The 27,635-nt window shown below is 40.9% G+C and overlaps 1 protein-coding gene across 1 annotated transcript in view; it reads left to right on the top strand.

The window, feature by feature from the left end:
- AP1S3 (adaptor related protein complex 1 subunit sigma 3) overlaps positions 1 to 26,221 on the top strand; it is a 134,746-nt gene extending 108,525 nt beyond the window's left edge. Inside the window, exon 5 of the mRNA XM_002812917.4 lies at positions 25,354 to 26,221. Coding sequence (XP_002812963.2) covers positions 25,354 to 25,455 — 102 coding nt within the window. The 3' untranslated portion in view covers positions 25,456 to 26,221. The remainder of the gene's footprint in view (positions 1 to 25,353) is intronic.
- Positions 26,222 to 27,635: the final 1,414 nt, after the last annotated feature.

Below are 27,635 nucleotides of genomic sequence, written 5' to 3'. Positions count from 1 at the left end.
CCACTCCTATATAAAATACTCCTTGTCACTTGATTTTGTATGCTATTATGCCACTTGAAGACTGTTGCAATTTATCTGTATACATTTACTTCTACTTGTCAATCACTCCCAGCAAAAAATCACTCCTTGAGGGCAGCTTCCTTGTCTCATGATCTTGTCTTTTTTTACTCAATGTCCCATATATAGTAGATGCTCATAAGATAGAATTATTGTTTGATTTAAACACACACACACACATCACACAGTTACAAGTATATACTCTAAGTCTTCCTCTAAGCCTTTTTCCAAAAGGACCTCAAGGTCCTTTTAGAAGACTTGTAAGATGCAGGGGTGGTGACATTTGTCATATTCACATTTATTTTGCCTTGTGCAAAAGAAAGCCAGATGTTAGAAAATGCCTGTGGATTTTCATAAACTTACTCAGATGGTGAATCCAGTTGTAGCATCTGTTCCAGATACACTACCTTTACTAATAAAAACCTTGTAGCCCCTGGAATTGGATATGAAGTGATTGACCCAGCAAATGCTATTTCGTCCACACCAATTTGCAAAGACTGCCAGAAGGAGTTTGTTTTTTCCTGACAGGGCAAAGAGTATACTTTCTTAGTGTACACGCAGGGCCACGTCAAATCTCTTACTGTCTGTCATATTGTATCTGCAGAGATTTTGATTATTTTGACATTCCAAAGAATAGCATACTAGTCCATAGCATTGATGACATTGTGCTGATTGGATTTAGATGAACAGGGAATATCGCATACTTCAGATGCCTTAGGAAGACACATGTGAGCCAGAGGGGGGCAGAGAATGCCAATTCCTTATAACCATTACTGTATCAGTTAGGATCCTGTCATAAAAACAGATATCAGTTATTTAAACAGAATTTAATATAAAGACTTGGCTAAACAGAATAGAAGATAAGAAAAAAAATTTTGGCTGAGGTGGGCGGATCACCTGAGGTCAGAGGAGTTCGAGACCAGCCTGGCCAACATGGTGAAACCCTGTCTCTACTAAAAATACAAAAATTAGCCAGGCGTGGTGGTGGGCGCCTGTAATCCCAGCTACTCGGGAGGCTGAGGCAGGAGAATTGCTTGAACCCAGGAGGCAGAGGTTGCAGTGAGCCAAGATCACGCCATTGTGCTCAAGCCTGAGCTGGAGACGCTGTCTCAAAAAGAAAAAAAAAATTTTTTTGCAAAGATGAGGCCTTGCTACGTTGACCAGGCTGGTCTTGAACTCCTAGCCTCAAGCAATCCTCTCGTCTCACCTCCCAACTTGCTGGAACTATAGGCATGAGCCACCATGCCTGGCCTAGGATCGAGAACTTAAATAACTAAAAGGGAATCCTGAAGTATCACAGAAGCATTGACAGCATAAAGCAGTTGTCACTTTTAGGACACAAAGGCAAGATGTTGGGATTATTGGAAACTAGAAACTTGGAGCAGGAACCTTCCAGGGGTGGCCTTGGCCTCTGAGGAGTTTCAGGACTAAGAGGAGGGCCCTAAAGAATTGCCATTCAGACCTCCGAGAAGAAAAGAAGGAGAGAAAGCACAGTGGGAAGTACATTGGACAGATGGTGGGGCTAGAAAATGAAAGTTCATTCAAGGTGGTAGGAAGATCAGCTTATACACACTATGTTGCAAAGTTTAGTTGACTTGGTTTATTTCAGGAATGGGATAAGGAAGTAAATACACAAGAGGAGAAGACATTCAAGAAAATTGAAGATATATTTCATGCAGATAACTCTCACTTTTCTTATTTTACTTTAAAACCACTGTTGACAGAGATGAAAAACCTACTGAAAACAAACAGCTAGTCCATGGAAATATGTTTGCTGGTTCCTGGAGTTGAGAGGCAGCAACACTTGGGCCCAAGATAACAGTGGGAAGTGCAGAGAAACTTCTGAGCCAGACTGAACTTAGTTCAAATCTCAGCTTTATCACAAGCTGTGATATTACTCAAGTTATTTAACTTCTCTGTACCTCAGTTTTTGTAATTGGGATTATTATTACCACCATCACAAGTTGAGTTCCACAGAACTGAAATCGAAGTGCCATCATGCCTCCAACACTTACCCCATGCTTCATTTGGGGATTCTCTGCACCCAAATTATAATTCTCTGTATTATAATAACCAAGAACAATCTGTCTATTTCTGATCCACAATAATTATTTATAACACCGCCTTTTCCCCCCCAATAGATGCCTGGAGTTTGAATCTGTTTAGCATGAACTCCTAGAAATCCCTCACTTTCTTGGTGTATACCCAAATTTGGGAGACTCCAGGTTGAATATCAGAAAGACTTAAAAGGCTATCAGACAAACGTTTGATTGAAATTTTCCCCAGGATTAAAACAGGCAGAGTCTCAGTATGAGTGATAATAATAACAGTACAGGGATGTCCCCTTAAAGACAAGGGGGAAAGACAAGGAGATTTGAAATAAGATGAAAATGTGGAATTCAGAAGATGTAGGTTCATATAAACTTTATTTATTTATTATTTTTTTTGAGATGGAGTCTTGCTCTGTCACCCAGGCTAGAGTGCAGTGGCACGATCTTGGCTCACTGCAACCTCCGCCTCCCAGGTTCAAGGAATTCTCCTGCCTCAGCCTCCCGAGTAGCTGGGACTACAGGTGCCTGCCACCACGCCCGGCTAATTTTTTATTTTTAGTAGAGACGGGGTTTCACCATCTTGGCCAGGCTGGTCTCGAACTCCTGACCTTGTGATCCACCTGCCTCGGCCTCCCAAAGTGCTGGGATTACAGGCGTGAGCCACCGTGCCCGGCCGGTTCATATAAACTTTAGAAAGGGAGTCAGAGAATAAGAATTTATCAGCTTACTCTAAGCATTTCCCAAAGGACTGGGATTCCAATTCCAAGTGAGCAAAGTTTTATCCTTCTAGAGAAGGAAAGGGCCATTCATTTGCTTTCCATAGCTTATTGGAAAATATCTCTGTGTAACTCGTACCAGCAGTCATCAGGCATCTTCTCATTCGAATTTGCTTTCCTTAGCCGACTTGCATGCTAGAAGGATGTGCCCTCTGCTGGTGTAAGAGTTCATAGGCCAAGTCCTTCTCGCATTCTAATTTGGTACCTTATAATTGATTTCCTGTTACTGAACAGTCCTGTGTGAGTTTGGATGATAATATTACACTGAGGCCTGAATTGGGGCAGGACCAGCATCAAACTAATTAGGTCCAACATTCCACATCAATAGCATATATGTGGCTATGTTTGGGGGTTCCAAGACTCCTTGTAATCCCAAATTATCTTTGCTGCTCATCTGCTATAACGTCTGAAATGCTACCATTAAATTTATCCCATTAGACTATAGTTCCAAGAGTTACCAAAATGTAAGTTCATTTCAACCTAATAAACTCTTACTGGGTGAACCTTTAGTGTAGGGCATTGCGATGGGTACTTGGAGTTAAAAAACAAAAGCAAAAATTAAGATGGTGATTAAGTAAGTTTATCTATCACCCTCAACAGCTGCAAAACAAATTGTACGATGCAATTAAAAGTTAATATATCCAAAAATGCCCAAAGGAGGGATAAGGACTCTTATGCAATAAAAATTCAAAGAACTGAGTGATTAGTAGGTGCTGGAGTAGCCAGACATATGACTTGCTTCAGGACTTCAGAGGTAAATAGCCCATTCGTGGTGGTTGTAAACAATTTAGGTTTCACTGGTGAATTAGCTATCCAGGCTCCTTGAAAAGAGAAAGATTTAGAATGAATTCGATGACACTGCTCAGGGGCTTACTAAATTAGAGAATAGCTTACGTGGGAGACCCCAGGACAAATACGTGGGGGCTGAATTGTGTGATAACCAAAGTTTCCAAGGACAAATTTGAAATTTGACTATTTGCACAGGGATGTCAGAGCTTTGTTGGATGGTACCCCGTGGGTGCCCTGACGTACCTGAAGCTCTGTTTGAATAATGAACACAGTGAACAGTGAAATGGTCCTTTGCATAATCTGGGAAAGTCCTTGGAAATCCTGATGTGAAAGGCAGACTGGAAAAGGTCACTGTTGAGATTTTCCCTCCCCTCCCCTCCCCTCCCCTCCCCCGCTTCTCTCTCCCTTCCTCTCTCTTTCTCTCTCCCTTCCTCTCTCTTTCTCTTTCTTTCTTTCCTTTTCTGAGGCAGTGTCACTATGTTGCCCAAGCCAGTCTCAAACTCCTGGGCTCAAATAATCCTCCTGCCTCGGCCTCCCAAAGTGCTGGGACTGCAGGCATGAGCCACCACGCTCAGCCACTGTTGAGATGTTGTAAGCAAATTGTTATGGAATGCAACCCCAAATTCATATATTGAAACCCTAACCTCCACTGTGATGGTACTTGGAGGTGGGACTGCTGGCGGGTAGTGAGTTGAGATGAGATCATGAGGGTGGAGCCCCCAGGATGGGATTAGTGTTTTTTATAAAAAGAGATTAGTGTACTCTCCTTCCTCCCAACCCCTTCTCTGTCAAGTGAGGATACAACAAGAAGACAGCCACTTGCCAACCAGAAAGACGGCTTTCACCAGACACAAAATCTCTCAGCAACTTGATCTCGGACTTGCCAGGCTGCAGAATGATGAGAAATAAATGTTGTTGAAGCCACCCAGTCTATGGTATTCGTTATAGCAGCTCAAACAGACTAAGATGCAAATCAATATAAAACACTCTGTGAAAAAAAAGAAATGCTTTCAATATTTTCCAGTGAAAAAGAACTCATAATAAGGATTTGACATTGTTTGACAGGAAGGAAGGCTTCTGTTTCTAGTTTTTTAGTTAACTTGACAGTGAAGTTCAAGTTTGACAGTTTAAACTTTCTTTGGTTTGAAATCATCATTGCCAGGTGGGGGAAGAGGAAGCAGGACCCACACAGGACTCAGGAGGGCATTTAGGTCATTCTACCCAGGCCATTGCCATTCTCTTCCTACTCCTCTGAAAGAAAGGGAGGCTTTGACGTCAGGCGTGGGTGAGTCATCTTTCCTCCCAGGGCCTCCGGCTGGAATTTGCAGGCTGTCTTTGCAGCAGCTATTCTGTTAGTCATTCACAAAAAAGCATCCTGGAAAAGCTGAAGGGAAATGCTTGGATGGACAAGTGATTAAATTTCTATTTTCATGGCAGAGAACCTGCTGGCTTGCTCACAAAAGCAGCTGCATCCAGTACCAGGCACCCCAAGGGCACCCGGTAAATACTTGTGGATTCATTGACAAAAAGATCTGCTGGGTTCTCTTAAATCTTGGTGTTGAAACTGAATTTTCAGATACGATTATGTGGCTGGTAGATAAGGTTTTGTGCCTATTTACTTCTCCGTGCTCAAATGTCAAATCAAATTTATTGGGTTTACATAAAGAGGTTAGTAACATCGCTGGCCCTACTATCATGAACATTGTGAAAGGAAAATGAATAAGTCCCTTTCTGAAGCTTTATCTGCAGGGGTACATGTGGGATTCAATGGAAGGAAAGTTGAACTGTGAGCTAAGAATGATTGTCTTTTTTGCTCCAGGAAGCCCTCAGCAATCATTTGATCTTTTTTGAGAATCTGTTAGGGAAAAGAATAAAAATATCTCCTTACCTGCCAGAAATGCAGGGAAACAAGAATGAAGCAAAAGGAAGAGTATGAGTCCTACATCCTTCCAGCCTGAGACAGGATGTATCCTTATTGCTTTGCCTGCAGTGAATTGACAGGGAATCTGAGACGCACAGAGGCATGGTGAATTAGCCAGAGAAGTCTATCAACTGCGGCCTGAGCCCTCTTCTCTTTTTGCTCTCTTAGGCGATCTCCACAGCTTTATATACCATCTATGTCCATGACTCTTAGATTTCTATGTCTAGTCCTTCTTCACATATATAACTTTGTGCTTTACACTTTTATGTGAAGGTCCGATAGGTATTTCAAACTTCACATTCGAACTCAAACTCATGACTTTCACATCGAACATGCTCCTCCCTTGTCTCCCTTAGGAGGGACTACCATTTACAGTTATCTAAGCCAAAAAGTCTAGGAGTCATCCTTGAATCCTCTGTTCTTTTCATCCCCTGTGAGATACAATTTGGTATTAAGACAAATTCTTTCTCTGTTTCCTTCTCTCTATTTCCACTGCGAATACCCTAGAATAAACCATGCTCCTTTCTCACTGGGTGGACAGCAGTCACTCTAGTCTCTCTTATTTTACTCTTGACTCCTATTGATATAGGAGTTAAGAAGAAATTACTTAGGCAGATAGTGAGGGTACTGGAGTCCTCGGTAAGATTTTCCTTTTTAATGAAAAACAGCCCCAAATCATTTTCTAACAAACAACAGCCTATAAAATCAAGCTGCAGACATAGACAGGCAAGCTGGAAGCTTGCAGGGATGAATCCCAGTAGGAAAGAACTATCTGGGACTAGGCATGTTCAAAATGGCAGCTTCATCTTCCCTTCCCTTTGCCAGCCACGTGTACAGTAAGGAGCAGACAAGATGGCACCAGCCAAGTTGGAAGCTAATTTGCATAATAAGATAGGCAGGATGGGGGGGTGACCAGCCTTCTCCGCATGCCATGTAAACATCACACCTGATCGAACTAATCAGTGAACCCTATGTAAATCAGACACTGCCTTCTCAAGCCTGCCTATAAAATCCAGTGAACTCTGCTGCCGACCAGTCTTTCCTCTCGGCAGCACTTCTCTCACTAGAGAGAGAACTGTTCTTTCTCTTTCTTCTGCCTATTAAGCCTCTGCTCCTGAACTCCTCATGTGTGTCTGTGTCCTAAATTTTCCTGGCACGGCAGGACAAACCCCAGGTATTTACCGCAGACAACGAAACCGCTTCACTATGATGTATGCATGCTGCAAAGGAAAGTTCGTATCACATTCTTCTTACAAAATTATTCAGGTGGCCGGGCGCGGTGGCTCACGCCTGTAATCCCAGCACTTTGGGAGACCGAGGTGGGCGGATCACGAGGTCAGGAGATCGAGACCATCCTGGCTAACATGGTGAAACCCCGTCTCTACTAAAAATACAAAAAAATTAGCCGGGCGTGGTGGTGGGCGCCTGTAGTCCCAGCTACTGGGGAGGCTGAGGCAGGAGAATGGCGGGAACCCGGGAGGCGGAGCTTGCAGTGAGCCGAGATGGCGCCACTGCACTCCAGGCTGGGTGACAGAGCGAGACTCCATCTCAAAAAGAAAAAAAATTATTCAAGCAATTTGTTAAATATTACCTATAAAATGTTATGTATCTGTATTTTACATAAGAAAACAATGATTTGTTGGTCTTCATAACAACTGGTCCATGCAATAATACTAGTAGTCAACGCTAAGCTCAACTCTATTTTCAGACCAACCGTGCAACTTTAGATTAGAGGACATGTGGGATCTTGCATCCTAATTCCTAAATTTACAGTCCAAATGTTTTCAGAGATAAGTATTATGAAATCTATAAGAAGCTAAAATAAGTTATTTATTTATTTTGAGATGGAGTCTTGCTCTTGTCACCCAGGCTGGCATGCAATGGCGCTATCTCAGCTCACTGCAACCTCTGCCTCCAGGGTTAAGCGATTCTCCTGCCTCAGCCTTCCAAGTAGCTGTGATTAAGGCGTGTGCCATCACACTGAGCTAATTTTTGTATTTTTAGTAAAGCCGAGGTTTCACCATGTTGACCAGGCTGGTCTCAAACTCCTGACCTCAGGTAATCCACCCACCTTGGCCTTGCAAAGTGCTGGGATTATAGGCGTGAGCCACCGCAGCTGGCTCTACCTCTTCTGAAGTTGTCTCTTTTCTGCCTCTTAGATCTCAGCCCTAAGGTCCCTTCGCTGAGAAGGCATTTCTGGGTACCCTTTCTAAAGCAGTGGTCTCTGTAGCTCCCTCAGTCCTTGTGCATCGTATCATTGTTTAATTCTTTTGTAAAATTAACCACATACTGAAATTATCCAGCTTATTTATTTACTTGTTTATTATATCTCCACTATCTCTTGCTTCTTTCCAAGTAAGTTGTGACCTCCATGTGAATGAGGGCTTTGTCCTTCTTAAAAGAGGCAATTATGGAGCAGTGATTAAGCTCTCACACTCTGGAAACAGATTTCTTGGATTCATAGCCCAATTTTGCCACTTGCTAGGTATTTGACCTAAAATAATTGTTTGACCTCTCTGTTCCTCTCTCTTCTCATTAGTAAAATGATAGCAGTAAAAAGACCTGCCTCATGAAGTTGTTGTAAAAAGCTCACTCCCTGCTAGATATCCCTGGCGCAAGGCACATACTCAGCAAATGTTGGCTGCCACTGTTGATGACTGTACACTACCTGCTTAACACGTATTAGTAGCATGAACAGGCCGGGCGTGGTGGCTCATGCCTGTAATCCCAGCACTTTGGGAGGCTGAGGTGGGTGGATCAACTGAGGTTAGGATTTCGAGCCCAGCTTGGCCAACGTGGTGAAACCCCGTCTCTACTAAAAATGCAAAAATTAGCTGGTCGTGGTGGCGGGTGCCTGTAACCCCAGCTACCCAGGAGGCTGAGGCGGGAGAATTGCTTGAACCCGGGAGGCGGAGGTTGCAGTAAGCCGAGGTTGCACCATTGCACTCCAGCCTGGGTGACAGAGCGAGACTCTGTCTCAAAAAAAAAAAATAAATAAATAAATAAAAAATAAATAAAGTAGAGTGAACAATAAATTAGTTTTTTTAATTCAAGGAACACTTCTGCTCTGTTATGGAACGTTTTTGGGAATATGCATAGGGGCTAAGAGAACAGGCGAGCTGTCCTCGGAAACCTCTTTGGATGATAGCTGGGCAGAACTGCAGCTCTGCAGAGAGAGATGCGAGCCAGTGTGTGGAAATGGAAAATGATCATAATAGAAGCCAGAGTTTGTATTTTGTACCGATTCTGTGCTAAGTGCTGTGACCCATTTTTCTATTTTGCCTTTCAAAAATTACTAATCCATTTGTGTGAAGTTTGTTATGAAACACTTCTTAGGGCTCCTGGTTACAGCAACCTTCCTGATACTACAGAAATGGCACATGACCCATTCCCTGCTGGAACACGCCTTGGCTTCTACTCCATGCCTGGTTAGGAACTGCCCATCTTCAGCTCCCAGCTGAAATGGCATTGCCTTAGTGAAGCCTCAGTTGACCCTGGCAGGATGTTCCAGATCTCCTTGGAATATTAGTTCTTCATGCCTTCTACCTTGCCTTTCTGGCACATATCACACCTTACATTAATTCGAATGACTAATTAGTCTCTCTCTCTTTTTTTTTTTTTTTTTTTTTTTTGAGACAGTCTCACTCGCTCTGTCGCCCAGGCTGGAGTGTAGTGGTGGGATCTCTGCTCACTGCAACCTCTGCCTCCTGGGTTCAAGTGATTCTCCTGCTTCAGTCTCCGGAGTAGCTGGGATTAAAGGTGCATGCCACCATGCCTGGCTAATTTCTTGTATTTTTAGTAGAGGTGGGGTTTCACCATGTTGGCCAGGCTGGTCTCGAGCTCCTGACCTCAAATGATCTGCCTGCCTCGGCCTCCCAAAGTGCTGGGATTACAGGCATGAGCCAGGGCGCCCATCCCATTGGCTTTATTTCTTCAGAGTCTGGTTCAACAATAACAACGAAAGCCAGGAAATTCGAGATAAAAGAAACATTAAGCAGAAGTATTTTAATGACCACTTGATGAAAAAAGTCATTCAACACTTCGTTATTCTCATTAAAATGAGAATTACTTTTTCATTTTATTTAATTTTTTAGAGACAGAATCTTGCTCTATCACCCAGCTGGAGTGCAGTGGCACCATCACAGCTTACTGCAGCCTCAAACTCCTGGCTCAAGGGATCCTTCAGCTTCAGCCTCCTGGTTAGCTAGGACTATAGGTGAGCACCATCATGCCCTGCTAATTTCTAAATTGTTTGTAGAGATGGAGTTTTGGTATGTTGCCCAGGCTAAGAATAACTTTAATCCATCATGAGCTATACTACTGGTTTACAATTTTTGATTATTTATGCCAGTGTTTTCCAGTAGGGCTTCGTAGAAAATTAACTGGAAGTCTGATGAAATTCAGAGAGTAAAAAAAAGAAAAGAAAAAAATCACACTGATGATATCTTGGCAAAAGTAGGGAAATGACCAAAAGAAGCTATTGTTTTACCCACTCAATTTATGGTCTATGAAAAGCAGAACTGCTTCTGAAACCACCTTTGCAAAATTATGACTGAGACAGTGAAAGAGATCTAACTTAATTGACTCCATCTTGTTTCTAACCTCCAAGCTGTTCTTGTTCATTCTTGGGTGTAGGCTAAACTAACTTTGGGACAGACTCAGTTTATAGTTTATAGTTTAAAACAAAGATGATAACAGCCCTTTCCCAAAGCAGACCTCCTTCTTGCCTGGGGACTAGACTGCCTTTGTAGGACTAACAAATTAGCCACAAGATTAGAAATTAAGGTTTAGGAGTCATGCAACTGGAGGCTACAAGATTCTGACCCCCCACTAAACTGCTCCTAAGCTCAGTGCTTGAGATATTTTGCAGACCCTGCACTTGATGGATCAGCTGGCACCACCCAGATTGATTAACTGGCTCATCTGATCTTGTGGCCCCCACCCAGGAACTGACTCAGCACAGGAAGACAGCTTTGACTCCCTGTGATTTCATTGCTGACCTGACCAATCAGCACTCCTGGCTCACTGGGGTCCCCCACTCATCAAGTTGTCCTTAAATATCCTGCTTCCCAAATGTTAGGGAGACCGATTTGAGTAATAATAAAACTCCAAAGAAAAAAACAAAAACAAAAACAAAATGAAACAAACCACCACCAACAAAAAAACCCTCCAGTCTCCCGCACAGCTGGCTCTGCGTCAATTACTCTTTCTCTATTGCAATTCTCCTGTCTTGATAAATCGGCTCTGTGTAGGCAGCAGGCAAGGTGAATCCCTTGGGCAGTTACACTTCTGATGGGAGAGATCAGAATAATCAATGAGAAGTTTGAATTCAAGGACAAATTGTAAGACAATTATTAAGTCCGATTGTGAAGAGACCTATTTCAAATAGAATGTAAAGCCAAATCTCTTGTCTGGAATTTGATTTTTTCCTACCTTTAACAAATGAATATTTCAAGGAGGGATAAGATTTTTCATAAGTATGTATGAAAGGTATATTTACCATTTGAGATTAGATGTAAGAAGAATAAACTGAAATTACATTATTGATAAAGTTACTGCAAGATCTTTTAATATGAATCGAGTCATACAGAAAAGTTTGCAAAAGAAAAATCTTGTGAACCACTGTTCAGCTTGAAATATATGAGCTTATCTGAAGGGCTGAAAATGGAAGAAGAGAGTAACAAACGAGAATAAAAATGAAACAAAAAAAGAACTCTAGAATAAAAGGGAATTGTATTTTAACATCTCCATCCTTTAAATTTTTTTTTTTTTTGAGACTGAGTCTCACTCTGTCGCCCAGGCTGGAGTGCACTGGCATGATCTCAGCTCACTGCAACCTCCGCCTCCCAGGTTCAAGCAATTCTGGTGCCTCAGCCTCCCAAGTAGCTGGGATTACAGGCGCCCTCCCTTGCGCACGGCTAATTTTTGTATTTTTAGTAGAGATGGGGTTTCATCGTATTGGCCAGGCTGGTGTCGAACTCCTGACCTCAGGTGATCCACCTGCCTCAGCCTCCCACAGTGTTGGGATTACAGGTATGAGACACCACATCTGGCCTCCATCCTTTAAATTTTTTTTAAAGTCTCCTCTTTTGTTCTTTTTATGTCTTTAACATTTTAATTTACATATGTAACTCAATAACTTTATTTCTTTTACAGAAAAGTATCTTTTTGAATTCTGTATCTAAAGCAGCCAGTTTTAGTAAACTATATTTTCCTAGAAAATTCTCCATTTCATCTAGTTTCTCAGATGTATTTGTACAGAGGTCTGAAAAGTAGTCTCATTAAAAATTTTTTCTATTTGAATTATTATTTCTGCTGTGTCATTAATTTTGTGTATTTGTACTTGGCTTTTTTTCCCTCTGTTAGATTAGCTAGTGCTGTAACCACCCAATGGATTCACCTTGCCTTCAGGTAGCCAATTTATCAAGACAGGGGAATTGCAATAGAGAAAAACTAATTCACGCAGAGCCGACTACATGGGAGACTGGAGTTTTATTATTACTCAAATCAATCTCCCTGAGCATTTGGGGATCAGAGCTTTTAAGGACATCTTGGTGGGTCAGGGGAAGCCAGTGAGCTGGGAATGCTGATTGGTCAGCTGAGTGATGAAATCGTGGGAAGTTGAAGCTGTCCACTTGTGCTGAGTGAGTTCCTGTGTTAGGGCCTCAAGATCAGATGAGCCAGTTAATCAGTCTGGGTGGTGCCAGCTGATCCATCAAGTGCGGGGTCTGCAAAATACCTCAAGCACTGATCTTAGGAGCAGTTTGGGGGGCTCAGAATCTTGTAACCTCCAGCCGCATGACTCCTAAACCATAATTTCTAATCTTGTGGCTAATTTGTTAGTCCTACAAGGGCAGTCGAGTCTCCAGGCAAGAAGGAGGTTTGTTTTGGGAAAGGGCTGTTATTGTCTTTGTTTTAAATTATAAGCTAAGTTCCTCCCGAAGTTTGTTCAGCCTACACCCAGGAAGGAACAAGGACAGCTTAAAAGTTAGAACCAAGATGGAGTTGGTGAGGTTAGATCTCTTTCACTGTCTCAGTCATAATTTTGCAAAGGTGGTTTCAGTGCTTTGTCTATTTTGTTGATACTTGAAACAATAAATATTTTGTTTTCCTAATTAGATCCACTGTTTTCTGTTGTCTCGCTCATTAATTTGTTTTCTTATTTATTATTTTTATGAAAGAAGTTAGAATTAAAATGAAGCCACTTATGTCAGACCCTGACAAAATGGAGCCAGGGAAGGCCACGAAGGGAGGGTTCTCATGCCTGATACGAAGACTATCACAAAAGACTGCAAAAACCACACTTTGCACAAAGGCCATTGAAACCTTACACAAAAAATATTTTTGTGAGAACATCTGCCCAGCAACTGCTTGTCCAACCTTGGACCGACACTACCCTTGTTATCGATCCTTGTAGCCAAGGATAATTGTTTCAAAGACACAGATGTAAGTGTTTTTGATTTAAAAACCCTTCTCTTCCTTTACCTCTGTGAATACGTTCATAGTTTACTATGGCACAGTGTTCCACATTAAAATGCCTACTCCCAAATAAACTTACACCTTTTTAAAATTAAAATAAAAAAAAATAAAATAAACACTAGGTCTCACTCTGTCACCCAGGCTGGAGTGCAGTGATGCGATCATGGCTCACTGCAGCCTTGACCTGCCAGGCTCAGGTGATCCTCCCACCTCGGCCTCCCAAAGTGCTGGGATGACAGGCATGAGCCACTGTGTCCAGCCAAACTTATCTTTGGAGTATTGTAACTGAGCGAGTTATAGAGAAACACCACACTCTGAGACTAATTCAGGAGTCCTTTATTGCCGGTGACCGAGAGACGGCTAGAGCTCAAAATTCTTTTGGCCCCGAAGAAGGGACTAGATTTTCTTTTATACCTTGGTCTAAAAGGGGAGGGGGGAGCCTAGCTGAAGCAATTTTTACCGAAGCAGAACAGGCAAAAAGTTAAAAAAAAATTAATGGTTACAGAGATAGTTACAGAAAAATAAACAGTTCCAGGTGCAGGGGCTGTCACAAAGAGATAATGCAGGTGCTTTGGGTACCACTGAGCACATCCCCAGGAGCTGCTGGTATAGCTTGCCTCAATATCTTATCAGTAAGTGCATTCCTGGGTGTGCTTGGAGTTAGCTTGCACTAGTTATGCCCTTAAGGGAGGGGGGTAAGGGGGGCTGCAAGGGATGAAACTAAAATGGAGTCTGTCCAGCTCTCTCAGCTAAGGGAGACAATCAGGTTAAAACAAGGTAGGGTATCACAGGAGAATCTCTGTAATTTAGGTTGACGTTTTTTATAAGTACTGTGTGCTAACCAATTGCACCACTGGAGCCACAAGGTTGACATTTCTGACTTGTGCTATATTTTGGTTTACTTTGTTGTTGTTGTTGCTGTTATTGTTTAGCTTTTATGAGTTGGGAATTTAGTTTTAAAACAAATTCTTTCCTTTATATTGATAAAGCATTTGAGGCTACGAATTTTCCTCTGATAACAGCTTTAAATATAGCCCACAGATTCTGAAATGCAGCATTTTCACTATTAATTTTCATTGTCATGAATTTCATTATCATAAATTATCATAAAATTTATAATTTTCATTATCAATAATAATGAAACATAATTATTTCAGTTGCAAATTTCCTTTTTAACTAATAGCTGTTTAGAAGTATTTTTCAGTTTAAAGCTTTTATTTTATTTTTTAAAAATTTTATTGTGATGTGACTTACAAATTAGAAATTGTATATATTTAAGTTATACAACATGGCATTTTCATATAAGTATACATTATGTAATGATTCCCACAATCAAGCTAATTAATATATTCGTCACCTCACATAGTTATTAATATTTGTGTGTATGTGTGGTAAGAACACTTAAAATCTACTCCCTTAATAAATTTCAAGTATTATATTTATTATTAACTATGTTTGCCATGTTATACTGTACTCTAGAACTTTTATTCATCTTATGACTGAAACTTGTATTCTTTGACCAACATATCTCCATTTATTTTGAAATTATTTTTATTTTTATAAAAAAGTTGCAATGATAGTACAGAGAGTTTTCATATATGCTTCAGCCAGTTTCTCCTATTGTTTATAGGAGACTATCTTATGTTATCATGGTACATCTGTCGAAACTAAGAATCAACATTGGTACATTACCGTGAACTATAATCAAGACTTTATTTGGATTTCTTTAATTTTCCCATTAATGTTCTCTTTCTGTTCTGGGATCTAATCCAGGGTGCCAAATCACATTTAATTGTCAAGTATCTTTAGTCTCCTCTGGTCTGTGACAGTTAAATGGTTTTTTAATGTCCCCAAAGAAGAGCCTTTTAGCTTTTTTTTTTTTTTTTTGAGACAGAATTTTGCTCTTGTTGCTTAGGCTGGAGTGCAATGGCGCGATCTCGGCTCACTGCAGCTTCTGCCTCCCGGGTTCAAGTGATTCTCCTGCCTCAGCCTCCCGAGTAGCTGGGATTACAGGCTCCTGCCACCACGGCTGGCTAATTTTTGTATTTTTGTAGAGATGGGGTTTCACTATGTTGGCCAGACCGGTCTTGAACTCCTGAGCTCAAGCGATCCACCTGCCTCAGCCTCCCAAAGTGCTGGGATTACAAGTGTGAACCACCGTGCCTGGCTAACATTAAGTTGGAGCCGTCAGTTTTAGATAATTGTGGCTGGAGCTTGGAAATGCATTACTAACAACTTTTAGATTTTTCTGTACTTTCATCTTCTTCTAGTATCAATTTTCATGGAAATTCACCCATTCATACACCAATTAATTCTACCATTCATGTACCTACCCATACTATGATTATTAAATCTTATGCAGTACCTAAACACACCACACCCTTTTGTGTTATTTCTGTTCTTTTCTACACGCTCTTCCCACTGATTGGAGCACCCCTCTGCCTCACTGGCTAACTGCTACTTTTTGTTCAAAAATCAGCTGAGAGGGCAACTCATCTGTGAATTTTTTCTTGACTTCCCTCCTCCCAGGCTGGGTTAGGTGCCTCCCCATCTCTTTTTTTACTTAAAATTTTTTTCTTTATTATTTCTTTATTTTTTTGAGATGGAGTTTCGCTTCTTGTCGCCCAGGCTGGAGTGCAATGGTGCGATCTAGGCTCACTGCAACCTCTGCCTCCTGGGTTTAAGCAATTCTCCTGTCTCAGCCTCCCACATAGCTGGGATTACAGGAGTGCACCACGATGCCCAGCTAATTTTTTGTATTTTTAGTAGAGATGGAGGTTCACCATGTTGGCCAGGCTGGTCTCAATCTCCTGACCTCAGGTGATCCACCCACCTTGATCTTCCAAGGTGTTGGGATAACAGGCGTGAGCCACCAGGCATGGCCTTTTTTCTTATTTTCATTTTACATGCATGATCTTTTAAAGTGCCCTTCTTTATACCATCTCTTTGCATGACATTCAAAGCTTCCCAATAAATCTTATCACAAATTATTTTCCAGCGTAGTCTCTTACTATACTCTATCACAAGTTTATAGGCAGAATGGCATAGTAGTTGAGAGAGGGCTCTGATATCATACTGCTGGGACTAAAGTCTTGGTTCTACTATTCCTAGTTGTGTGACTGTGGGCGAACTACCTAACTCTGAGCCTACTTCCTGATCCACAGGCGATTATAATATCACCAACCTCTTGATAAAATCAGGCGCTATGATAAAACGAGGTAATCCACTTAGGAAGTTGTCCTACACATAGTAAATACTCTACAGATTAGCCATTGTTGTTGTTAGTAATAGTAATAGTGAATCTCTTGTTAGACTTTGCTTGTTTTTTCCTAAACTCTAATTGACAATTGGAAGCCCCAAATCTGAAGTACAAGAACTTACTACCATGTTAAAGTTCAACTTAGAGATGAGCACATTTGGCTCAGGATATCTGTGGATTCTGCATCTGTAGATTCAACTAATCATGGACTGAAAATATTAAGACTAAAAGAACAATACAACAATAAAAATAATATAAATTAAAAATTACAGTGTGATAATAGTATAAATTGAAAAATATAGTATGACAACTATAGGCATAGCATTTACATTGCATTACATATTATAAGTAATCTAGAGATGATTTAAAGTATATGGGAGGATGTGTGTAAGTTATATGCAAATACTACATTTTTTATATAAGGTACTTGAGCATCCATGGATTTTAGTATCCTTGGGGGTCCTGGAACCAATCCCCTCCCATACTGAGGAAGGACTGTACACAGAAAAAGTCAAGATGTATATAGTGATATAGGGGAGGAGGCAGTGGACTCAAACCTGTAAAAAATGTCAAAAATGGGTTAGAGCTTAGAAAAACACTGAAGAATAAGAATAAGGTTTATTTTTATGTTTGCAGAGATCAATCAGGCCAGAAGAGACATTGGAATCAACATAGGATTAGTATAGATTAGAAAATTACATGAAGAACTATTTCAAGTCATCCTTAAACAAGGCACTAAATTAGATTATATTGAGATTTATTTTAAGGGACTAAAAGAAAACATCAAAATGTATTGATTGCTTTATTTCATTTCATAAATCAAATTACGGATGTAGTATAGTACATATGTTTCAACTAAGGAAAAATCCTTAGGTAATTCACATATTCTGATATGAATTTTATTGCATTTTATTCACATGTTTTTTTCAGATGGAGTCTCGCTCTATTGCCCAGGCTGGAGAGCAGTGGCAGGATCTTGGCTCACTGCAACCTCTACCTCCCAGGTTCAAGCAATTCTCTAACCTCAGCCTCCCGAGTAGCTGGGATTACAGGCACATGACACCATGCCCAGCTAATTTTTGTATTTTTAGTAGAGGCGAGGATTCACCATGTTGGCCAGGCTGGTCTTGAACTCCTGTCCTCAAGTGATCCACCTGTCTTGGTCTTCTGAAGTGCTGGGATTACAGGTGTGAGCCATCACGCCCAGCCTATTCACATATTCTGATGTGAATTTTATTTCACAAATGCCAAGTATTTGTGAAATAAAATGATTGGATGGGCTGAGCTCCACAGCTGACTACGATCTTTGAGATTACCTCTACCTCTGATATTCTATGACATTAAAAAAAACCTTCATTTCCCTAAGAAAATTTCTACGGTAGAGTAGGAATAGTAACACAGCAATATCCTTCTTAATGAGCTTTCCTCAGTGGAAAGTCACTTAGAGTTTAATGGGATTAATTTGGCTGACACGTTCAATTTTAAAAGGAATTTCTGTGCTTGTGCCAGCCAGCATGGATCTTGACAGGCAGAAGAGCTCAGATGCTGCCAATTTCACACAGGAGTACAGCTCCTTAAGTCATGACTCTGGCTGAGAAGTTGCCCACAAATGCCGGTTGCTGAGATGAAGAATCCACGGTGCATAGAGAGGTTCCTGAGCTCCCATGTTGAGCAAATCCTGCTTGTTCTTCAGGCTGTACCAGCCCTGACTCTGGGATCCTCTTCCCAATCTATAATGAAAGGGTAAACAGATTTAGGGGGCATCAGTGTCTCTCTACCTTGGAACTTATGCAGAGGTAAAAACAAATTTTGTTTTGTTCTGAGACGGGGTTCACTCTGTCACCCAGACTTGAGTGCAGTGGTGTGATCTTGGCTCACCACAACCTCTGCCTCCCAGATTCAAGTGATTCTCCTGCCTCAGCTTCCTGTGTAGCTGGGACTACAGGCATATGCCACCACACCTGGCTAATTTTTGTATTTTTCGTAGAGATGGGGTTTTGCCATGTTGGCCAGGCTGGTCTCAAACTCCTGGCCTCAGGTGATCTGCCCGCCTAGGCCTCCCCATGAGCCACTGTGCCTGACCGGAAGACAGATTTTATACTAAATAATTTCATTCCAAAAGATAAAGCAAAATCTTTCTATCACAGATGCAGCCTTGGCAGCCCCGTCATGTTCCCTCTCCTCTCTGACCCTTCCTGCATCTTCAGGATCAAGTGCGGATCAGCTTTCTGTTGGTGGTGCTTGTGTTCTCAGCAGCAACTGCTCTTTTATCTTCCCTCCTAAGAGGCAGGGCCATTCCTTTTTTAACTCCAGGAGCTTTTAAGTTTTTGCATTTTCTGCTCTTCCTACGAGCAAGGAATGGCCTTGAGGACTGAGGACAGGGAAACTACAAATAATTCGGGTCAACCCAGTAGAAGCAGATCCCACTGGGATTCCAAATAGCTTTTGCCCTTGCACTAGAAAATATCTCCAACTAGGTAGGTAGATTCCATTTTTATCTTTTCTCTAAAGCTGTGGGTGAAGGACAGCATACCAGAATAGACCAGGTATTGATTCACGGAACGCATTTCTGTAACTGCCATGTTTTTGAACATTGAACTTAATCGATTTGAAAAGGCCTTGGCAAGGAATAGAGGCATGGTGATGCCATCAAACTATCTACTGGCCTGGAAGTAGGTAGTACCTGGCTCTGGAAGGTAACATTGAACTGGTTAAGACTTAAGCTGTAGACTCAGATTCTGTTTTTATCGAGACCCCACTTATCATACATATATGTGTTACCTAGGACAGGTACTTAATTTCTCTATACCTTAGTCTTCCCACTGTATGTTCTCACTTGTAAGTGGGAGCTAAAAAGTGTGTACACATGAACACAGACAGTGGAAAAATAGATATTGGAGACTTGGAAAAGTGGGAGGCGGGGTGAGGGATAAGAAATTCTCTAATGGGTACAGTGTACACTAGTCAGGTAATGTTTATGCTAAAAGCCCACACTTTATGACCATGCAATATATCCATGTAACCAAACTGCACTTGTACCCCTTAAATCTGTATTTTAAAAAACACCAAAAATCCCATCCCCAATAGTATCTACCTCACAGAGTTATGATAAGTATTATTTATTTATTTATTTTGAGACAGGGCCTCAGTCAGACGCCCAGGCTAGAGTGCAGTGGCACAATCTCAGCTCACTGCAACCTCTGCTTCCTGGGTTCAAGCGATTCTCCTGCCTCAGCCTCCCCGGTAGCTGGGATTACAGGTGCCCGCCACTACCTCTGGCTAATTCTTGTATTTTTAGTAGAGACAGGGATGTCATCATATTGGCCAGGCTGGTCTCGAACTGCTGACCTCAAGCGATCCCCCTGCTTTGGCCTCCCAAAGTGTTGGGATTACAAGCGTGAGCCACCGCAATTGGCAGATGAAGTAATTTAAATGTTCAGTACACATCAGTTATTATTAAGGCACAGACAAATCTTCTTTACCTCTGTACTCCTTATCCTTAAATCTAAGCTTCTTGGGGCTCCAAGTTAAATATTTTATAGCTTAAATTAGATTGGAGGAAGGGGTGAGGGAAAGAAAGAGCAAGCTCACAGAGACTTTGCAAAGAAAGAAACAGTCAGGGCAAGGTAAATCCTTTGATAAGGGGTGAGGGTGGAATCAAAGATAATTTTTAGGTTTGGAACTTCAGAGACAAAGAAGATGGCCATACTATAGAGTGCACAGTGCAGAGAGAAAAATGTTTTGAGATAAACGTACGGAGTTTAATTGCTGATATGTTGACATTGGTGCATTGATGGAGCATCTAGCTCAAAATAACAAGCAGGCAAATGCAGAAATTGGGAAAATACATTTTTTTGTTTACTTCTAGATAGAAATTACTAAAAGAACCTTAATATAATATAACTTTAGTGACTTTATTTTTAGATACTTTTCTCTGGATTTGGAATAGTATATAATTTCTTTAATTTTGTCCACCAGCATTTGAAGGCATTTTAAACTAAACTTTTAAATTATGATTTTGGAGGAACTTTACATTATAATTTTGGCAGGGGACACATTTTGTTGTGTTCCCCTAAGAATTCTACCCTTATCTAAATATGTTTTGATCTTTATTTTAACGTAAATAGCAGAGTTTACATTTTCTTGGCACCTGGGCATTCTGACTACGAAGCAGTGTGTTCATTTCTTATTGCTTCATTGATTTGCAACTCAGAGATCTCCCAAAATGGAAGTCCATTAGGAAAATCTCTCCCTTTTAAAAGGGATGTTCTGAGAATAATCCTATTAGGCTAGAAGCCTGCTAAACTTATCAACTCTAAACACATTTTTCTACAAAGGAAAAAAATCCAAATAGAGTGAATGACAAGTAAATGTTGGTAGAAAATGTATATTTAACTTCAGGAAATAATAATCACATTCTATTCAAAAGTCAGTTTTATGCCAGCAAATATTTGATGACCTTTTAAGATCTAATCTTGACACATTTAGATAAAAAGTAAAAAAAAATCAGTCAACTTTAAATATTAGGATCAATGTGTTGTTTAAAATAGTCATATACTTTTTTAAAAAAGAGGAAAAATCATCTTTTATGTATTTGCATATATTTAGTAACTCTGATGCTCTTCATTATTTCCTAAATATTTAGATTTTCATCTGGTTTCATTTTCCTTCCAGCTAAAGAAATCCTTTTAGCATTTTTGACAGTGCAGGTCTGTAGGTTATGAAATCTTTTCTCTTATCTGAAATACAATAGTTTCATCCAAAAGAGATATTTTTTCCCCTTATCTGAAAATGTCTTTATTTGACCTTGATTTTTTGAGGATATTTTTGCTGAAGATAAAATTTCGCATTGAATTACAAAAATTGTTTCAGCATTTTAAACATACATTGTCCTCTGGCCTCCAGTGTTTCTGATGAGAAGTCAGTGGTTTGATTGTCGTTCCTTTGTATGCAGAGTGTGCTATTTTCTTCGTCTGCTGTTAAGATTTTCTCTTTTTGGCCGGGTGTGGTGGCTCACGCCTGTAATCTCAGCACTTTGGTAGGCGGAGGTCGGCGGATCACTTGAGATCGCTGAGTCAAAATGCCGTTCCACTTCATTTTTTTCCCCTGCTTTTCTCCCCTTCCAGTGCTCTCCGTTGTTTTTTTGTACCGTGTCCAGAGTTTATAGTTGTTAATTACTGGAGGGTTGGTCTCATAGGAGCTAGTCAATGATACTGAAAGATGAACTGTACTGCCCCTTTCCTCACTCCCCAGATAAAGTAATGGTTGTTCGCACTAAATCCATCGTCTTGAGCACTCTCACTCTTCTTTTATCTAATGTTCTCCCTTTTTTTCCGCTGTTGCTTTCCTGAAGTAGAGAGTGATTTTGTGTAAGTGTAGGATAAAATGTTTGAGCAGATGACAAGAAAGTCTCCATTCTGAGTCTCTGTTCTTTCCAAATTATTAAACTGTGGGGAATTTGCCCCTATCCCTGGGCAGGTAACACTACACAAGAGGGAGTGGGTTGAGCATATTATGTATATAGATGTGAAATACAGCTGGAGTTTGAATTGCAGAGATTCTTTGAAATCTGCTGCTTCCCCTTATGCCAGGAAGGCTAACATTAACTCTTTTATTGGACAACCAAAGGTGATGAGTATAAGAAAATAAATTTATAAAAAATATTAAATTAAATTGGTATATGTAGAGCATTTTCATTTTTTAAAATTTCCGCTTTTATTATAGATTAAAAGGTAAATGTGCAAGTTTGTTACATGGATAAATTGTGTGATGCTGAGGCTTGGGGTTCCAACGCTCTTGTTACCCAGGCAGTGAGCATAGTTAAATTGTGTTTAGATGAACATGTACTCTAAGAAATTTCTTAGAAAAAGGGACATGTGGCTGGGCATGGTTGTTCATGCCTGTAATCTCAGCACTTTGGGAGGCTGAGGCAGGAGGATCACTTGAGGCCAGGAGTTCGAGACCAGCCTGGCCAACATGGTGAACCCTCATCTCTACTAAAAGTACAAAAATTAGTTGAGCATGGAGGTGTGCACCTGTAATCCCAGCTATTTGGGAGGCTGAGGCATGAGAATCGCCTGAACCTGAGAGGTGGAGGCTGCAGTGAGCCGAGATGATGCCACTGCACTCCAGCCTGGGTGAGAGAGTGAGACTCTGTTTCCCCCCTAAAAAAAAAAAATAGAAAAGAAAAGTAAAGAAAAAGTGCCATGTGGTTTAATAAATTTGAAAAAACGATTTGGGGAATAGAAATATAGACCATTGCTGCACACAAATTATAGATTTACCAAGATAAGAAAAACAATACAGTCCTGTTAGCACTGGTAAACTATGCTGAACATGCTTATTCTTTCTTGGATGATTCAGAAGTCACGTTGAGATCCTTTTGTGTCTTGGTTTCTCTTTCTACATTCTGTGGTTAGATATTTTCATCTATTTCCATGCTTTAAATGGCATCTATAAGCTGATGTCTCCCAAATTTATCTCTTTGGTGTAAACCTCTTCTCTGAGTGCAACGGTCTATAAGGCAGTTCTACTTTTTTTTTTTTTGAGATGGAGTCTTGCTCTGTTGCCCAGGCTGGGGTGCAGTGGTGCGATCTTGGCTCACTGCAACCTCCGCCTCCTGGGTTCAAGCAATTCTCCTCCCTCGTCCTCCCGAGTAGCTGGGATTATAGGCATGCACCATCATGCCCAGCTAATTTTTATATTTTCAGTAGAGACAGTGTTTCGCTATATTGGCCAGGCTGGTCTCAAACTCCTGACCTCAGGTGATCCACCTGCCTTGGCCTCCCAAAATGCTGGGATTACAGGCATGAGTCACCATGTCTGGCCAGGCAGTTCTACTTTTATGTTTCATAGACATTTCAAAAGTAACATTTCAATCCAGAATTTTTAATTCTATCTTTCATCAAATACATTCTTACCCAGTCTTTCTCATTGCAATAAGTGGCATCAGCATTTTCTCATGCTGGAAAACATGGAGTCAACACTGATTCTCCACTTACGTCTAATATATTAGTGAGTCCTGTTTGCTGTTACTTCTCTTTCAAGACATATCTTGAACTCATCTATCAGTCCAAGATATTAATATCAATTATAAAGATGGAGGGAAAATGTTCATCATGTGGTTTTCTGAGAAATTAGAGTCTTACAAATTATTCTCATGCCTTAAGTTTGCTGTTTTATATAGTTCACTCCTTCATTATTACCTGCATTAATGAAGTATAGGAACTGTAAGATGCCTTGTGATAATTTAGATCAGAGTCTGGTCAGAAAGCTATGGCCGTAGTAAATAAAATTTTATTAGAGCACAGGCAAGCCTATTCTTTTACATGTGGTAACAGGTTGTTTTCCTGTTACAACAGCAGAGTTGGTGAGTTGTGACAGAGGCTATATCATCCACCCTGCCTAAAATACGTACTATTTGATTTTTCATAGAAAAGACCAATTTGCCAATTCCTGATTTGAATAAATGTGATAATGCTTTAAAAATATGAAGCTGTAGTGTAAAAATTAAATTAGTGAATGTTTGGGTCATTATCATTTCTTTTTTCTACACCAGATCAGGTTATATTTCTCAGGGGATATCAAGGCATGAGAATGATGAATGGAAAATAAGAGATGAACATCTATTTTCTCTTTTTTTGTTGGCGTCTCGCTCTGTCGCCCAGGCTGGAGTGCAGAGGCATGATCTCGGCTCACTGCAACCTCTGCCTCAAGCGATTCCCCTACCTCAGCCTCCCAAGTAGCTGGGACTACAGGTGCGCGCTGTAAAAACAGCAAGCTAATTTTTGTATTTTTAGTAGAGAGGAAGTTTCACCATGCTGGCCAGGTTGGTCTTGAACTCCTGACCTCAGGTGATCTGCCCACCTCAGCCTCCCAAAGTGCTGGGATTACAGGAGTGAGCTACCATGCCCAGCTGTCTTTTCTTTTTTTAAAGGAAAGCATTTGACAATATTATTATAATTTTATTGGATATAAAATATTTAATTTCCTCTGGATGGCCAAACCTCCCAGATATGAAACCTGCGGAAGGCAGAAGTGAGCTTGGAGGACTAGGATGGAGAGAGGTTACTATCCACCAGCATCTGGGGAGCCCAAGGCTTCCCCCAGGACTTTCCTGAGCCTGTGTATCCCTGGAGACCTTTTGAGTATCTTCTGCACCCTTTAACCCCACCCCTAAGTCCTGGGAGAAATACAGGCCACATGGAGACATGGGACAGGACCAGATATGCTTGACAGAAAGGCTTTGAGGCCCGGTTAATATTCCAAAGTGATAACTTCAGCAAAATTGTATTGGTGTTGACAAAAATAAAACATTTCAAATATGTGGTGCTGTGGCACACCTGCCTCTGCCATGCAGCACCACAGCCTGTGGGAACTGAGAAGGCAGGAATTGAGAGGGAGGCTGCTTTCCCAACACCAACAGAGCAGAGGAGGAAGGAGGTGATGGAATATGAGGCTAGGAAAAGAACTTGGTAGCCTTGCCCTGAGATGGCCAGAAAGCCGTTGGCCTCACCTTGGACTGACCAGGCAGCCCTAGTTTAAGCACAAGGTAGTCAGTCTTTCACTCTTCATGGCTGTGGCAATATTTCTTCTTACTCTTTTTCTCCAGCTACTGCCAAAATGGCCAAACTTAGGCCAAATGTTGCCCAAGAGACCAAAACAGAGGCAAACAGTCTCCAAATGTATATATGTAGACATGAGCAGAAATCTGAGGCTTGGAGAAAGGGCTGAGAAGCCATGAGCTCTTTGGGGTGTCAAGGGCAGACTCCCGTCCCAAGGACTTCCATGGGTGGGGGGAAGGACTGGGTAAGTTCGAGTTTTATGGTCAATATAGTAAATTAATCAAAAGCTTTCACAAAACAAACACCCCAGCCCTGCTGAAGATACAATGGGGCTGAAAAAACACAAACACCAAGTGAAACAATCTGACCAAGGTGAGCTGTTGCAGTTCAGTCTCATGAGTCCAGCTGCTCAGTGGCCAAATATAGACTCAAGGGCCTCTTGTTTGCTGTTCTGCAGGTTTACAAGAACTGGTCAGTAAAGCTGGTTTTTCAGTTGGTGCTGGATACCAATCACGATCTCCCATGGCTTGTGGCTTGCAGTGCTCCTCAATCTAGCTGAAGACACAGGCTGACAGCTCCTGGAAGTTGGTCACAGAGATGAAGGCATTGAAGGACTGGAACAGCGAGTCCATGATACCTCGAAACACACTGACCTTGACTTGGTCAGAGGCCTGGTCCTCCCCTCATGGGGGTTTTCCTGGTGTGCCTTCACAGTCTGCTCATAGTTCCCTCTCATGATCTTTAGGGCTGTGAGGTCCTTCCATAGTGTGGACACCTCCTCCTCCTGCATTTTCTTCTCCTTGTGCAAAAACTGAGTGTAGTCAATGATCTTTTGTAGAATGATGGCTTTGCTGAGCTTTCGGGAGCCAATACAGGAGTCCTGCTGCTGGCATGTGGGGATGATGGTCTGAAGGTCATCACAGCCTCTCTTGATGACATCCTTCCTCTTCTGCTCAGCCTCAGTGTGTGCTCACCGCTACTGGTCCTTGTAGGACTCTTGGTGGTAATCACTGTCCTTCTCATCTGTGTTGGGGATGGAAGAGGCACTGGTGGAACCGATGCTATTAGCTCTAGACACTACCGTCCCATTGTGGGTGCTTTCTATAAAATACTTGAGGTCTGAGCTTTTGTAGCTATAGACGTACTCCACTTTTACCCAGGGGTCTTTGGGACAGGCACCTAGCTCCATCATCTTGGACCTACTGGACCAGAAACAAGCCCTATTTTATTTTCTACTTGCTGAAAAGAACTATACATTTTGCTAACACCTCCAGGTGATGATGGTTGATCAAATATTGTAAATAAACATAAATATATTCAATGTTTGATCTTGCATATTGAAACTAATTCTTCTCTCTTTTTCTAATTATACTTTGGACCACATAAGACAATAGTTGATGGTAGAAAGTATGAGTGACATGGGTCAAAAGATCTATGTACCAGGTTCAAATATATCTCTCATTAAATTTATGACCTGAATCAAGTTGCTTAAACTCTCTGATCCTCAATTTCTCCATCAGTGAGATTGAGATTAAAAGACATTGAATCGTAGTTTGTACAAAGAAGCGCTGGGTAAGATGGTATGTTTGTGGAATCTTTTTTATTTTATTTATTTATTTATTTAGTTTTTCTTTTAGAGACGGTCTTGCTCTAGCCCCCTGGAGTGCAGTGGCACGATCTCAGTTCACTGCAACCTCCGCCTCCCGAGTTCAAGTGATTTTCATGCCTCGGCCTCCCCAGTAGCTGGGACTGCAGGCGCCTGTCACCATGCATAGCTAATTTTTGTATTTTTAGTAGAGACAGGATTTCGCCATGTTGGCCAGGCTGGTCTCGAACTCCTGACCTCAAGTGATCTGCCTGCTTTGGCCTCCCAAAGTGTTGGGATTACAGGCATGAGCCACTGCACCCAGCCTGTTTGTAGAATCTTATACAGATTTTGGCTCCTAGTATTATTTCTGGGATTACATATAACATTTTTTATTGTAATAAAAAGAAGAACTCTAAAATTTGACCAGTGTTAATAGGTACGAATGGAGAGCCACAAAATTAAAAACGCAGAGCTTTATCTCACAGGCACATACACATCCACTCCAGATATATTAAACAATTGTATTAATATGCTAAAATAATAAAACAGTAGGGAAATATCTTTATAAATATTGAAATGGGGAAGACCTTCCCAGGAAAAGCCTCAAACACAGAAACCATAAAGGGAAATATTGATGTATTTGAATACATACAATTTTTAAATTTTAGAATCATAAAATATACCATGAACATAGTTAAAAGACTTTGAGAAAACTGGAGAAACTATTTGCAGATGGAGACAGAGAATGAACACCCACGAAATAGAAGGTGCTATTAAAAATCAGTGAGATAAGAAAAATAACCCAATATAAAAAATGAAGAAAGGATCTGAACAGAATCCCACTGCATCAAATGTCTAATAATAATGATCATAAAAAGATGCTTAATTCACTCACAAATAGAAATGTAAATTAAACTGAATTATCATGTTTCACCCAAACTAGTGAAAACATAAGCATTGATAGTATTTAGTATTTAGATGTGGGGAAAGATCTTTTACTGTGTGGGAATGTAAATTGGTATGGGAAATTGATAAATTTCCCAAATGGTAAATTGAGGGAACTTTGTCAGTTACTGGTAAAATTTAAAATGTGCATGCTCTCTAAGGAACAATTTTCTATTTCTTTGAGACGGAGTCTTGCTCTGTCGTCC

This window comes from Pongo abelii, chromosome 11 (genome assembly GCF_028885655.2).
Source record: "Pongo abelii isolate AG06213 chromosome 11, NHGRI_mPonAbe1-v2.0_pri, whole genome shotgun sequence".
Lineage (NCBI taxonomy): Eukaryota > Metazoa > Chordata > Mammalia > Primates > Hominidae > Pongo > Pongo abelii.
Note: the sequence above shows the minus strand (reverse complement) of the source record. Positions and strands in the feature narration are given on the sequence as shown.